A 15715-nucleotide genomic window follows, 5' to 3' on the forward strand; every position below is an offset into this window, starting at 1 on the left:
CACGGCTCTTGATGAGGAGCTGAGAGAAATTAACAAAATTGGATTTAGGAGTCATTCCAGGGCTTAAGCACACCATTTCCTAAGGTGACCTGTGTCCTCTTCTGTGAAATGTGGCTTTGATCTAGAACTTCAAAAGTTCTACCAGCTCTGAAATTCTAGGATTTGGGGGTTTGGTTTACTTGCTGTGTTTCCTTTGTTCCATTAGCATCTGCATACGGGGGTTAGTGGATAGAGCCAGTTTATGGAATCAGCAAGTTGGGATTTTACTTTCATTTTTTTGCTACCAATTTTGATGGGACATCTCCCTCTCTTTGCCTCCCTCTTCCACTTTACTTTGCATCACTTCTCAGGATGTTTTAAGAATCCCCATTGATAATGGGCTGGGAGGCTTTGGAAACAGAGATACCAGGACTGTGGCAAAGAGCTGATGCTCCTTCCAATGGTTTCTAATAAAACTTCCTTGCCCACACCCTCACTCAGGTGTTCCACTGTACATCTCCAACTTTACAGAGGAAATTAAGGCCCACAACAAGGGCCACTGATTTCTTCTGTCACCCCTGCCAGCCATCCCTGGCTCATTTAGGGCTTTTGTCTACTGTCTGGTTGTCTGTAGACCTGAGCTAACAGGGTAAAGGGTGCATGGTGTCCTTAGCAACTTAGAGAGAACTTGAATGCATCATTGACGGGCCCCAGAGTGTCCGGAACTTTAGAAGGAGGCGGTCCCATCCTGTCTGGGTGGCAGATGCAAAGTAAGGGATGCAGACAAGGACCCATTTGTGCCATTTTCAGCTGAGTGCCATGGCAGGGCATAGAGAGATGAAAAATATCCAGTCCTGTTGCTCAGAAACTGACAGTCTAGCAGGGGAGGTAGGACATGGGCATCAGCTATCACAACACAAAGCAGAAGGCAATATGTATGCAAGAAAGGATTTGATGAAGAGCATGTTGCTGGGAGGCTGTGGTTCCTCCATGAGGAAGGTAAATATTTCGTTAAGACTTTAAAGCCCGGGTGGAATTTGAACAAGCAATGACTGAATGTCTCACCCCCCTACCACCACCCAAACTGAGGGAACAACTTATGCAAAGACTCAAAGTCAGATATCCTGGGGGGCGGGGGGGGGGGTGAGATAAGGCAAAATGTCCCTGTGCTCTAGGCTTTCCAGCATTTAAGAGCTAGGGTCCCCCCCTTCTCCACCTTATTCCTGTGACCTCTCCTTGCTCCTTAGGAGTTGATCAGAAGCTAAACTCACAGAGGCAAACTGGTCTCTAAAACCTGTGGTAACCCAAGCCCACATCCTGATATTTCCATTTATCAAACGTGCTAAAAAGGCTGCACAGGCAGAACACTTCTCCAGCCCCTCCCTCACCCCCTGTCAGCTGCTGCCATCTCAGCTGAGAGTCACTGTTTTTATGAGTGAAGGAAGCTGTGAGTAGCACAGACAAGAACTTGGATTTTGTGGCAGATGAGCACACAGTCTTGTCTGTGAGCTGGTGAGGGTCATCACACCCTCCAGCTGGAAGGCCTCTGCAGTTGTGCTGTCCCATACAATAGCCACTAGCCACATGCTAGGCATTTGAAATGTGGCTGGTGTGACTGAGGAACTGAATTTTTAATTCAATTTAATTTTAATCTGATGTTAATACCACTGAGTTAAAAAATTTACTGAACTTGGACAAACAGATGTAGTTTCGTTTTTTGTGGGTTTTTTTGCGGTATGCGGGGCTCTCACTGTTGTGGCCTCTCCCGTTGCGGAGCACAGGCTCCGGACGCGCAGGCTCAGCGGCCATGGCTCACGGGCCCAGCCGCTCCGCGGCATGTGGGATCTTCCTGGACCAAGGCACGAACCCGTGTCCCCTGCATCGGCAGGCGGACTCTCAACCACTGCGCCACCAGGGAAGCCCCAGATGTAGTTTTGAAGTTGATTTAACTTTGAAGCCAAAGCATTTCTTCTGGAAAAAAAAAAAAAAAGACAAACTAATTTTGTCAGTGCAGATGTGAACATCAAAGGAAAATGATATTATGTTACTTTATTCATTTACAAGGAAACTTTTAAGTATGTCTAAAAATTTGGATATGTAAATCTACTTTTTCAACTAAATTTTATGAAATCCAAGTACAGATTAAATATGTTCAATGAAAATTTTGTGCCTGAATTGACATCCATGGTGAGTACAAGATGAACCCTGGGTTTTGAAGACAGTACAAAAAGAATGTAAAATGTCTCATTAATAATTTTTACACCAATTACATTACTGTAATTATAAATTTTTCATATACTGGGTTAAATGAAATGTATTATTAAAATTAATATGTCCATGTCCGTTTATCATATTAATATAGCTACTAGAAAACTTAACGTTATGATACATGGTTCACATTATATTCCCATTGGGCAGCCCTGCACGAGCGAGGGTGTGCAGCGTGGGGGGGACTCAGGGGCATGGAGCTTGAGGAGGCAGCCCGCGAGGGGCCCTGGGCTCCAGGAGGAGAAGTGGCCTCCTCTGCCAGGTGGGGGGAGTCGCGGAGGGCTCTGAGCGGGGCAGGCCTGTGTGGGCGGGAGCTGGGGGCATCTTGGGTGGGCCCCTCACATCCCACAGCGCCCCTGAGGATCCCGGCCTCCTCCTCACTCCCCTCTACTCCACCCCGCCTCTGCTCCAGGTCATCCTCCTTGGCCTCCAGCACCTCCGGTGGGGAGTCTCTGTCTGAGGAGGAACTGGCCCGGATTCTGGAGCAGGTGGAAGACAAGAAGAAGCTCATCGCCACCATGCGGACCAAGCCCTGGCCCATGGCGAGGAAGCTGGCGGGGCTCAGGTGAGCAGTGGTGGTCGACCAGGGCCCTCCCCGTCCAGAAGGCTCAGCTCCTCTGATGGGCGCAGGAGTCCCTTCCTCCTCTCCACTCCAAGGGGGCTCAAGAAGAAGGGGGGTTCACCCTCCCACCCTGCTTTGGTCACGTCATCCCCAGCACGCAACTGGCCATCGGGCCCTGCTGTTGGCCAGCACCGAGCGGGGCCTGGCGGAAGCCAAGGAGGATCGTGGCCCTCCGGCTACGCACCCCCCTCCACTGTCAGGTCACCTCTCTGTCCCGCGCCCCATCTGGTGGCTTCCGCGCCTCCCTCACAACCAAAAAGACACGCCTTCCTTGGGGGTGGGGGGGACTTTCCATGACCCCCATCTCAACAAGTTCAGACCTCTTTTGTGTTCCCTAAGCACTAGAATCTCTCCCCGTGTCACACACTCTCCCTTACAGTGTGGAGAGCAGGCGGAGGGGCTGTCTTAGCTACACTTGTGTCCAAATGCCTAACACAGGACCAAGTTTGCAGTGAGGTTCCATGAATATTGTGTGGCCTGGTGCCCACGCCCCTGACTCCTATTTGCAACTCGGCTATTTCCCTGGTTTCCATATGACGAGCCAGCCCACCATGCATTTTATGGCTCTTGGCTCTCTGCTGAAGTTTTGAGAGAAGGGCAGGACGTTTTTCCTGAAAAAATCCCATTCAGTGTTACCATCTTCCCCCAAGTCCCACCTCGGTCTTTCTGCCACAAGACTGGAATGACTCCCTCCTTCCCTCTGTATAAGAAGCCATTTTCCCTGGTTCCTCTCACACCTGATTTTCCTCATTGCTTAAGTCAAATGCCTCGCCCCTTATCACATAGAACAGGTTGGCAGACATTTTTTTTTTTTTTTTTTTTTTTTTTTTGCGGTACACGGGCGTCTCACTGTTGTGGCCTCTCCCGGTGCGGAGCACAGGCTCCGGACGCGCAGGCTCAGCGACCATGGCTCACGGGCCCAGCCGCTCCGCGGCACGTGGGATCTTCCCGGACTGGGGCACAAACCCGTGTCCCCTGCATCGGCAGGCGGACTCTCAACCACTGCACCACCAGGGAAGCCCTGGCAGACATATTTTGACGTTCAGCCTCACTGTGTCTCGGAGGCACAGCAAAGATGCTGGCTGTGCAAACCCTGACCAGGAAGGAGCCTGGTAAACAGAGCTTACTCCACTGTTTTGCAAATTATTACGTTGTCTACAACTCAGCTGCAGGAAGAAATGCCTCCCTGCGGTGCCTCCAGGCCAGTGCTGACCAACAGAACTTTCTGGGATGATGGAAATGTTCTAAATCTGCACTAATAGAGTAGCCTTCAGTCACATGAAACTAGTGAGCGCTTGAAAAGTAGTCAGTGCAATTGAGAAACTGAATTTCTGTTTTATTTCAATTTATTTAAATTTAAGTCATCACAGGTGAATGGTGGCGACAGTTTGGGCAGTAGCTACAGCTTCATGCAGCAGGCTGTCTGCCTTCCCACCTCCCTTTTTCTGAGTCTCTCCTCCCTGCTCCTCCAGAGCCGAGTTCTTCCTCCTTCCATCTGTCAGTCTAACAGAACCTCACTCCAACTCAGGTGTCACCGGAACACATCTTTTATTAACAGTGGAAAAAGAGCAACGTTGATGCTTGTGGAAATGAGATCTCCAGCTGGCTGGAAGTCTCAGGGACCATGAAAATCCCTGAGGGCCATTCAGCTGCCCTGAGGAGAAGTCTGCATCCCTCCAGGCCTGGGGGCAGAGTTCCTGCTCTTGGTGGGGGTGGGAAGTGGCTAAGGCCCTAGAAGCTGAAAAGACTTGTCTCTCCCACTGGAGCAGGTCTCCCCTCCTTCTCCCTCTTGCAAGACTCCTTATCCCAGGCTCAGGCTCTCCAGCCTCTGGGTCTCAGCTCCACTGGTGCCTCTGCCCTCCCACCTGGCTAGTTCCTACACTCTGAGACTCAGGCCAGGTGTCCCCTCTGTAGGGAAGTCCCCATTGCCCCTCCTTGCATTCAGGCTGAGTTAGTTATGGCCTCTCTGACCCCTAAGGCCCTCACTTGACTGGATGCTGTTGTTTGCAGAGCTGTTTCTTATTCATCTTTTAATATTCTTTTTTGTATATATATTGCCAACATTTGCTGGGTGCTCCCTATGTGCCAGGCACTGTTCTGAGCGCTGGGTGTGTAACAATTCATTTAATCTTCATAATCACCCTTTGATGTAAGTACCATTATTATTGCCCCCATTTTACTGATGAGCAAACTGAGACACAGAGCAATCTAGTAATTTGTCCAAGGCTAAACAGTGAGTTTAGTGGTCTGGCAAGAATTTGAACTCAGGAATTCTGCCTCCAGAACTTGCACTCTTAAATTGTAACTGCTTCTCTAGGATTACTAGACATTCTAGAATACACCCCTTTGCCTCCTGTATGATTTCCTCTTCTGGCAGTAAAGTCTTCAGTTGCAGATCTGCAGATAACATGGCCAGACTACATCTTTTTTTAGAAGCAATGGTGTGGGGACCCCAGTCTCTGGCCCACTCAGGCAGCTGGCATAGTTGTTGTAGACAATCAAAGAAGGATGGCAAGGCATAAAGAGCAATAGCAGTGAATTGGGGCAAGCCTGCCTTCACACCTCTACCATATCTGTGTGGTTTGACTGGCTATTCAATCCCCTCAGGCTGGATTCCTTCCCTTAACCTCTCTGAGCCTCACAGCTGTCTTTTGTAAAGTAGGAATAATAATATCTACCTGCAGAGTTGTTCTGACAAATAAAAAATATTTAAGTACCCAGCATATAATATGCAATTAATAGATAATAATTATTGCTATTAAAGCTTGAACATCTTGTTCCAGACACTGTGCTGAACCCTGAGAGATGAGGATGGGGAACAAAGATGAATCAGAGAAGACATTATTAACGCACATCGTTAATAATGACACGAGGCAGGCTGTGATGTTGGCAAAAGAGTTTCTAGTGCTCATGAGTCAGGGATGTTTGCTTTAATCATAGAATTAATCACGTATGTCACTCAGCTTTGTCAGAAACCTAATGTGTTAGAAAATTACCCAAAGTGAGATCTGAAGAATTCCACTTCTAGGAAGATGGAGTAGATATACTTCTCCATAGTCTTCCCACTAAGTACAACTGAAACCCTGGATATTATGAGTAAAGCAAACATAAGAGACTCAGAAAGGTGGAGAGAAGAAAGGCAGACTGGCTAAGGACCTCAGGGTCAAATGAATGACAGAGCATTGAGTTCCAATTTTCCTTTTTGCCTGTATATCCAGACTGGATATTGGAGAAGCTGGCTGCCCCCAAACACTGACAGTCACACACAAAAGCACCTCAAGAAAAGTCTGCTGTCTCCAGCCAAAGGACCAGAAAAGGGACAGCCTGGCAAGACAGAAGACTTGTAAACAATAACAACCCTACTCCAGCCAAACACCATAAACAAATGAGCAGCTGTAGCCCCAGCCCTGGCAGCAAAAGCCAAGTGGAGAAGCCTACATTTCCTCCCTTGCCAGGCTGTAACATGGTGCCCCTAACACCCCCATCAAATGTCAGAGAAGGCCAAGTGAGGAGCAGGGACTCTCATCCCCACTGGGCAGTGTAATGAGCCCTCCCTCTCCCTGGGGTGTCAGTGGAGACTACATGTGGAGTCTGAAATTTCACCACCACCTGGAAGTAACAAGGCATCTCTTCAAGCCAGGAGGATATGAGTGGAAGGCTTGTGGGAGCCTGAACTCCCATCCCTGCTCAGCAGTAACGAGGAGCTCCAGCCCAGCCCCAGGTATAAAAGGAGGACAAGTGAATAATCTGGACTTCCACCTAGAAGTAAACAGGCAGCATCCCCCTTCACCTACTGGAGCAGTGTCAGAGGAGGCCTGCTAAAACACAAGATTTAAATAAGATCCAGAGTCTCATAACATAATATCTCAAATTCCAGGCTTCAGTTGAAAACTCAGTCATCATACCAAGAACGAGGAAGATCTCAAACTTGAATGATAAAAGGTAATCAACAGATGCTAACATCAAGAGGACATATATGTTAGAATTATCTGACAAAGATTTTAAAGAAACCATCATAAAAATGTTTCAGTGAGCAATTATGAACACATGAAACAAATGAAGAAATAGAAAGTCTCAGAAAATGAATAGAGGATATAAAGAAGAACAAGTGGAAATTTTAGAAGTAGAAAATATAGTAACTAAAGTTTTTTAAAACTCAGTGAATGGGCTCAACAGCAGAATGGAGAGAACTGATTAGAGAATCAGTGAAAGTGAAGGTAGAACAAGACAAATCAACCTGAACTATAGAGAGAAAATGGTCTGGGGAAAAAAGTGAACAGAGCCTCAGGGGCATGTAGGATTATTATAAATGATCTAACATTAGTGTCTCCTCCAAATCTCTAGATGATGAAAGAAGAAAATAGAGTCTCAAAAGAAGAGAAAGAGGGTGGGACTGAAAAAGTCTTCAAAGATATAATGACTGAAAATTTCTCAAATTTGGCAAAACTTACAGATTCAAGAAGCTAAACAAAACCCCAACAAGATAAATCCAGAGTAATCCATGCCAATACACATCATGGTCAAACTTCTGAATACTTATAAGAGTCAGAGAGAAACAATGCATTACTATAAAGGACAAACAATTAGAATGACAGCAAATGTCTCATCAGAAACTATGGAGGACAGAGGAGGTGACATAAAGATTCTTCAAGTGCTAAATGAAAAGAATTGTCGGGGCTTCCCTGGTGGCGCAGTGGTTGAGAGTCCACCTGCCGATGCAGGGGACACAGGTTCGTGCCCCAGTCCGGGAAGATCCCACATGCCGCAGAGCAGCTGGGCCCGTGAGCCATGGCCGCTGAGCCTGTGTGTCCGGAGCCTGTGCTCCGCAACGGGAGAGGCCACAACAGTGAGAGGCCCGCGTACCACAAAAAAAAAAAAAAAAAAAAAAAAAACGAATAAAGGAGAAATCAAGACATTCTGAGATGAAGGAAAACTAAAAGAATATGTCACCAGCAGACCTACCATAAAGTATAACTAAAGGAAGTTCTCTAAACATAAAGGAAATGGTAAAAGAAGGAATCTTGGAACATCAGGAAGGAAGAACATGGTGAGAGCAAAAATCTTGGAAAATACCATGGATTTTCCTTCTCCTCTTGATTTTTAAAATTATGTTTGACAGTTGAAGCAAAGACTAAAACACCACCTAGGGCTCCCCTGGTGGCGTAGTGGTTGAGAGTCCGCCTGCCGATGCAGGGGACACGGGTTCGTGCCCCGGTCCGGGAAGATCCCACATGCCGCGGAGCGGCTGGGCCCGTGAGCCATGGCCACTGAGCCTGCGTGTCCGGAGCCTGTGCTCTGCAACGGGAGAGGCCACAACAGTGAGAGGCCCGCGTACCGCAAAAAAAAAAAAAAAAAAAAAATTAAAACACTACCTAATGTGGTTCTCAATAATGCAGATGAAATAGTTAAGACAATTATAAAGGGGAGGATAAAGGGACATAAAGAGAAATAAGATTCTATACTTCATTCTAAATAGTAAAATGCACCAGTGGATTTTGATAATACATAGAGATAGCTAGCTAGCTAGCTAGGTAGATAGATAGATAGATAACAGATAGACGGATGGCAGATAGAGATAGACATATAGTAATACCTAGAGCAACTATTGAAAAGGCTATACAAATCGATATACTCAAAAACACTGTAGGTAAAACAAAATGGAATCCTAAAAAATATTCAGGAAGACAGGGAAAAAGGAAAGCAGAAATGAAAAACGATAAACAGAAAACAAGAAATAAAACGATGTATTTAAACTGTAACATATAAATAATTACATTACAGGTTAGTGGTCTAAATACATCAGTTAAAAGACAGAGATTGGCAGACTGGATTTAAAAGATGACCCAGGGCTTCCCTGGTGGCGCAGTGTTAAGAATCCTCCTGCCAATGCAGGGTACACAGGTTCGAGCCCTGGTCTGGGAAGATCCCACATGCCGTGGAGCAACTAAGCCCATGTGCCACAACTACTGAGCCTGCGCTCTAGAGCCTGCGAGCCATAACTACTGAGCCCACATGCCACAACTACCAAAGCCCGTGTACCTAGAGCCTGTGCTCTGCAACAAGAGAAGCTGCTGCAATGAGAAGCCCACGCACTGCAACAAAGAGTAGCTCCCACTCGCCACAACTAGAGAAAGCCCATGCACAGCAACGAAGACCCAACACAGCCAAAAATAAAATAAATTTATTTAAATAATTAATTTAAAAAAATAAAAGATGACCCAACTACATGCAGTCTATAAGAAACTCAGTTTAAATATATCATATGTTGAGAGTAAAGTGTGGAAGAAAATATACCATGCAAACGTTAATCAAAAGGTAGCAGGAGAAACTATGTAAATACCAGACAAAGTCAATTTCAGAATAAAGAAAATTACCAAGGACATAGAGGGACACTACATAATGATAAAAGGGTCAATCCACCAAGCAAACAGGACAATCCTAAATGTATATGCACCAAAGAGATCAGTGGTTTGGATTCTACAGAGTATTAATTTTCCAGTGCTATGTAATAAATTACCCCAAAACTTAGTAGTTTAAAACAATAATAAACATTTATTATCTCCTGTTGGTCAGAAATTCAGGAGCAGCTTAGCTGGTCAGTTATGACTTGGAGTCTCTCATAAGGTTGAGTCAAGGTATTGGTCAGGGCTTTGGGCTTCAGATGACTGGGGCTGGTGAATCCACTTCCAAGGTTACTCACACAAATGGATGGCAAGTTGGTTCTGTTTGTTAGTAAGGGCCTCAGTTTCTCTCCATACAGGCCTCTCCACAGGCTGCTTCACTGTCCTCATAACATGGCAGCCGGCTTCCCACAGAAGAGGGGGATTTCAAGGGGGAAGTCACAATACCTTTTATGTCCTAGTCTCAGAAGTCATAAACTGTCACTTCTACCACCTTCTATTCATTGGAAGCACATCGCTAAGTCTGCCCTGCATTCAAGTGGAGGAGAATCAATTCCTTTTTTTTTTTGGCTGCACCACTTGGCTTGTGGGATCTTAGTTCCCCACCAGGTATTGAACCCAGGCCCTCAGCAGTGAACACGCAGAGTCCTAACCACTGAACAGCCAGGGAACTCCCCAGTTCTACATTTTAAAGGGAGGAATGGCAAATAATTTGCTGACATAGTTTAAAACCACCACATATGGGAAGCCAGGCATGCTTGGTTAAACTCAACTGCCCTTAAATTGATTCAGTGACACCTCTAGAACAGATGCCATCACCTGACTCATCTGAATTTACACTTAGAGTGAGCTCAGCCTCTGTTTGATCTTTGTCTCCATAACTGAAAAATAAAAACTGCTTAGGGACAAAGGGAGACACCAAACCAACATAGCCCAGATCACCTTCAACCTCTTGACCACCTCTAACCTCTAACCACCTCCCTTTGGCCACCTGTATTCCCTACCTTTGTCTGGTTGTCTTCTGGATTTCAGGCTGGCTGATACATTCTCCCAACGTTCTGCATGGGACGGCAAAGCTCTGTAAGGATGCCATCAAATGCAGGCTGCCCTGTGTCTATTTATACCTCTGCATCTCAAAATTAAGTGTGATTTTGAATCTGAACTCCTTCACCAGGGGGTAGTTTTTGGAAATATGTAGTCTCTGTGAGATGCTTTGGATCAACTTCAGAGTATTCTCATTGTGGAAGGCGGCATTGCTGTGCCCCTTGTCCAGACCCCTGGGGAACAGAAGTCTTCTCACAGCAGCCACCTGGGCTAGGAAAGAATCCTATCAGCTGCCCACTCCAGGAGCTGCTGTTTCCCCAGAAGGAGAGGGGTGACTGCCTGATAAATGAAATTGCTGTGCTTACATGACATGCATCCACACGTTTAAGTCTCATAACATTGTCCCCATTTCTAGATGAGAACTGCCACCCTGAGAGGCATAGAATCCTGCCTGGCTCTCTCTGGCACTAAAGCCACACAATACACCCCTTCTCTCCCAGCAGTAATTGCTGGCCACCCTGACTGTGTCTTCCAAACTGTTATTTGGGCCCTTTTATCGACAAGGAGGGTCTTTCTAGGGCAATGTGAGGGACTGCTGAAGTGCTGTCTTCTGCTGTGGATGGCTGCCCAGGAGAGCCTTGCCTCGATGGCTTCCTCCTCTCCTGAGTGTTGGAGGGACCTGAGGGGTTGCTAATCACCTGCCAAAAGTGACCTTGAGATCCAGGCCCCTAGAAGTTTCCACAAAGCAAAGGATCTCTCTTCTTTTGCCTTTTTACTTCATTTACCACACACCATCTGGTTTGAGGAAAAGGAGAGATGAGCTTGCAGAAAGTTCCCCATTTGAAAGGAGGGGACAGAAGCACCCTACAGAAGTAAGATTTGCAGAACTGTTAGGGGAATAAAAAAGAAGAAGTAAGATTTTCAGGGAATTAATTCCCTGGCGGTCCAGTGGTTAGGCCTCCACACTTTCACTGCCGAGGGTGCGGGTTCAATCCCTGGTTGGGGAACTAAGGTCCTGCAAGCCATGTGGCACAGCCAAAACAAAAAAAAAGTAAGATGTGCAAAACTGTTGGAGGGGAGGGGAAGAAGTAAGATTTGCAACAGTTGGGAAGTGCAGTGCAAGAGCCAGTATTTCCATAAACCAACTACTATCTCTAGTAAGAAGAACACTGATCACGTATGACATGTTTAAAGGGGTTTGCTGTAAAAATGTTAGTTGTGATTATATACTTTCAGTGGATCCAAAAAAGCTTGCTGTGTCCATCAAAACTGTTAGACCAGTTGTTCTCTTTGCAGTGAATGGTCCTCAGAATTTGCACCCAGCACTGGGCAGGGCCCTCTGTTCTCCTGAGGGCCCTCTGGGCATCTGGACACAGTCTGGACATTGAGAAGAGAAGCATTTGGTGCCAGGCTCAATGGCTCAGGCATGAGTTGGCCTTTACTTTTGAGAATTTTTATCAGAAGTCTTCAAATCTTACTAGTTATCACATTTAAATTCACAAACCTCAAATGCTTAGGAGTCTCTACCCACTCATAAGATATAGGAAGAGGACAAAAATATGAATTTCATGAAAACATTCTTTGGTGTCTTGGAGTCATTGGTAGTCACAGATAACTCACTGCCAGAATGAGCGCTGCCTAGGGAGAAAACAGGGGCTGACCCCATAAAGGAGTCTTAATCCCATACAATCCAGCTTTTGACCCTGGACTCAGAAGCTAGACAGTTGGCCTCATTAACATTAGGACATCATTGAGACATCCTAATAAAACCAACCTTGGAGTTAACCCCGGGTTAGAATGTAACTTTAACAGGTGTCTACTACCTGCGTTTGCACTTTGGAGGTGGTTTAGGTTGTGTTGCCAGCAGGGGGCGCTGTAACAACAGCAGTCAGACACACAGGACCCAATGTCTTCTTCCACCCACCCTGAGATAGACTTCATTCTTATCTACTTGTGTGGGTTTATCCAGTGTTTCCTGATAAACTGTTTCTGTGGGGGGATGGATGGGGGAACCCTGATTTGGAGCACTTGCTGAATCCCATAGTCTAAATACTCCCACCATGGCCGATTTCAAGCTACCAACAGTTTAATAATTTGTTGGCCAAGTTCCAGAATATTTAACAATTGGTTCTCAGAAGCCAGCCCTCACCAGCTCCAGCACACCACCCAGAATATTTAACAGACAAACCCATCCATGTGTTTCCCGTGCCGTCTTCCTTGGATGTTCACTCACCCATCCAGCGTTCATTCACTCCACAAATACCTACTGAATGCTGTACTGGTTTTTTTATTGCTGCTCTAACAAATTACTACAAGCTTAATAGTTTAAGACAATACTCATTTATTAGGTCACAATTCTGTTGGTCAGAAGTCCAACATGGTGTGGCTGGATTCTCTGCTCAGGGTTTCACCAGGTTAAAATCAAGGTATCAGCGGGGCTGTGGTTCCCTCCCACCTGGGACTTGAGGTCCTCTTCCAGGTTCCCTGATTTTGATAGAAATTCATTTTCTTCTCTTGCTTTCCAGTGTGGCATCCTCCAGAGGGGCCCCAGCAACAGAGGGTGGAGAATTCTCTTGCTTCTAATTTCTCTGATTTCCCCTTTTGCTGCATCTCTCTCTGACTCTTCTGCCTTCCTCTTCTTTTTCTAAGGGCTCACATGATTATATTGGGCCCTTCCAGACATCCAAGGTAATCTCCCTGGTTTCAAGTCAGTAATCTTAATTACATCTGCAGAATCCTTTGTGCCATTCACCAAGGGGCAAAAGTCATGAGAGCCAAAATTCTGCCTACTGGTACCTACCATGTTCCAATCACTATTCTTGGCATTTGGGAAACTTCAGTGGACAAAACAGACAAAATGCCCTGCCTTCGTGGAACTTACATTTTAACTAGGGATATAAAACACTTAAGGCTTTCAGCCACATATACACCCTCATAGTTCAGATTTCTTTTGCTTGGGCGTTAATTGAATTTCTGCCTTTCCCCCCCCCCCCCCCCCGCTAACCAGGGAGGCCCAAGAATTTGTGGAGAAGTATGAAGGAGCCTTGGGAAAGGGGAAAGGCAAGCGACTCTACGCCTATAGGATGCTGATGGCTAAGGTGTGTGGTGCAGAGGCGCAAACCTGTGGGGGGACTTGCTCAACTCCTGAATCTGGGTGACCAATCACAGTGCCTGCCTAGCTTCACCATTTGTGTCCACCTCCCCCAGAATCCTGAACGTGAGGTCCAGTCAACCATTCCAATTTATCCAAGAATGGAAACCAACCGTATCCTGTCCATTTCTCTCTACTTATCTGTGAGGGCTTCAGTATACTTGAGACTTGTTTCCTCTCCAGTGAAGAACTAAACTCACAGAATTAATGATGTTGAATCCACTGGGATCTTATTTTCCAAACCCCCAAATCAAGACTTTGATTTGGTGGAGACCCAGAGGGCCATGGTGTAATCAGGGTCATACAGAAGGACAACAGTAGTGTCGACGGGGCATTGGGGGCAGCTCTGGTTTATTGAGTTATGCCGTAACCTGAGCTTCTGATTCAGGCTAGGGTAATGATCTCTAATTGGATATTTAATGTGGAACTTATGGAAGTATTCTTCCTTTACCTACTGATCTGAAAAACTATCATTTTCATCCACTTAATTCTTGTATAGGACCTTTTTTGGAGCTTTTATTTGAATTCATCATTTCAGCTATTGATTAATTCTAATGGCTCATAGGGCTTCCTCCTTTTACCTTTCTTTCTCAGAAATGTTTTGGCCAGTCTTGCCTATGTTTCCATATGCATTTTGTTTTGTTTTCTTTGCATTCTTTTTTTCCACATGCATTTTTACAATCACTTTGCCAAGTTCCAGTATAGCCCATTGAGACTTTGATTGGAAATTTTTTTAAATCCTTGATTTAATTTGGGAAGATTTATCTGTACAATATTTAGTCTTTACATCTAAGAATACCATACATTTCTCGAGCCTTATTTTTACAACCTTCAGCAAAGTTTGTCATTTTCTTCATATAGATCTTTTCCATGTCATATGTTATTTCTACAAAATTTATGTTTTGGTTGCTTTTGTGAATAGAATCATTTTTCCATTTATTTAATAACTAGAGATATCTGGTATGTAGGAAAGCTACGTATTTGAATATTAATTTTTTTTTCTTTTTTTTTGCGTTACGCGGGCCTCTCACTGCTGCGGCCTCTCCCGTTGCGGAGCACAGGCTCCAGACGCGCAGGCTCAGCGGCCATGGCTCACGGGCCCAGCCGCTCTGCGGCATGTGGGATCTTCCCAGACCGGGGCACGAACCTGTGTCCCCTGCATTGGCAGGCGGACTCTCAACCACTGTGCCACCGGGGAAGTCCTTGAATATTAATTTTTTAATCTGGTTCCCCTGTTGTGCTCCCTTATTAGTTCTAATCATTTTCATCTGATTGTATATGTAAAGGTGTTTTTCTTGGGTTCTTCTAAATCATTCCTGTCCTAAAGTGTGGGTTAGCAATCCTAGAATAGTTTCAATTGATGATGGTGATAGTGGGTCTCTTTGCTTTTCCATTACTTTAATGAAAATGGCTCTACTGTTTCACACTAAGTTGATGGGAGTTGTTGCCTTGAAATAGATTTTCTTTCTCCCAATAAGAAATTATCCTTTTATTTCTAGTTTAATGACTTCCATTTTATTGGAAATAGATGTTAGATTTTATTAAATACCTTTCCCTTCTGTTCATAAACTTACTTTTATCAGGCACATCTGATTTTTCAAGTATTTTATTTATAATTTTTACATAACTTTTCATAAGATTGATTTGAATTTATGTGTGTACATACGTGCACGTACACTATCTTGGCATATTTTAGTATTAGGGCTGCACTTGCTTTATAATATTAAACGAATAGCATCACCTCCTTTTTATGCTGTAAATCAGTTTGTACAGCTCATTCATTTTTTTGGAAATTTGAAAGATGACACCCTTAAAACTGTATGGATCAGGAAGCATTTTATAGAATAGCTTGATAATTTTTTAATGTTTTTCCAATTGGTATAGTCAAGTTTTAACTTTTTCTTGGGGCCATTTTGATATTTTATATTCTTCCCCAAATTTGATCATTTCATTAAGATTTTCATATGTATTAACAGAAAGTTGCATATAGGTAGTCCCATAATTTTTGTCATTACATTTTACATATGTTGAGTTTTAATCTCTTTTATTCCTAATTTTGTTTTTTTCTTCCTTTTCAGTTATAGTTACCTGACTACTATCTATGGGTCATTTATTAATTTTACCTAAAAACCATTTACCACTTAACAACTGCACACTCAAAACTTTTTTCCCAGTTAAGGAATGTGTTCTTCACATACACCTGATAAATGGTCTATTCAATCGTGTTTCTATTCAAACAGTTCTAGCTTC

At 44.7% G+C, this 15715-nt stretch overlaps 1 protein-coding gene across 1 annotated transcript in view; it reads left to right on the top strand.

The window, feature by feature from the left end:
• The window catches only part of TMC2 (transmembrane channel like 2), an 82040-nt gene that overhangs the window by 20860 nt on the left and 45465 nt on the right, over window positions 1–15715 (top strand). The window contains 2 exon segments of the mRNA XM_060124773.1: window positions 2660–2812; window positions 13322–13412. Coding sequence (XP_059980756.1) covers window positions 2660–2812; window positions 13322–13412 — 244 coding nt within the window.

This window comes from Lagenorhynchus albirostris, chromosome 15 (assembly GCF_949774975.1).
Source record: "Lagenorhynchus albirostris chromosome 15, mLagAlb1.1, whole genome shotgun sequence".
In the NCBI taxonomy this organism is placed as follows: Eukaryota; Metazoa; Chordata; class Mammalia; order Artiodactyla; family Delphinidae; genus Lagenorhynchus; species Lagenorhynchus albirostris.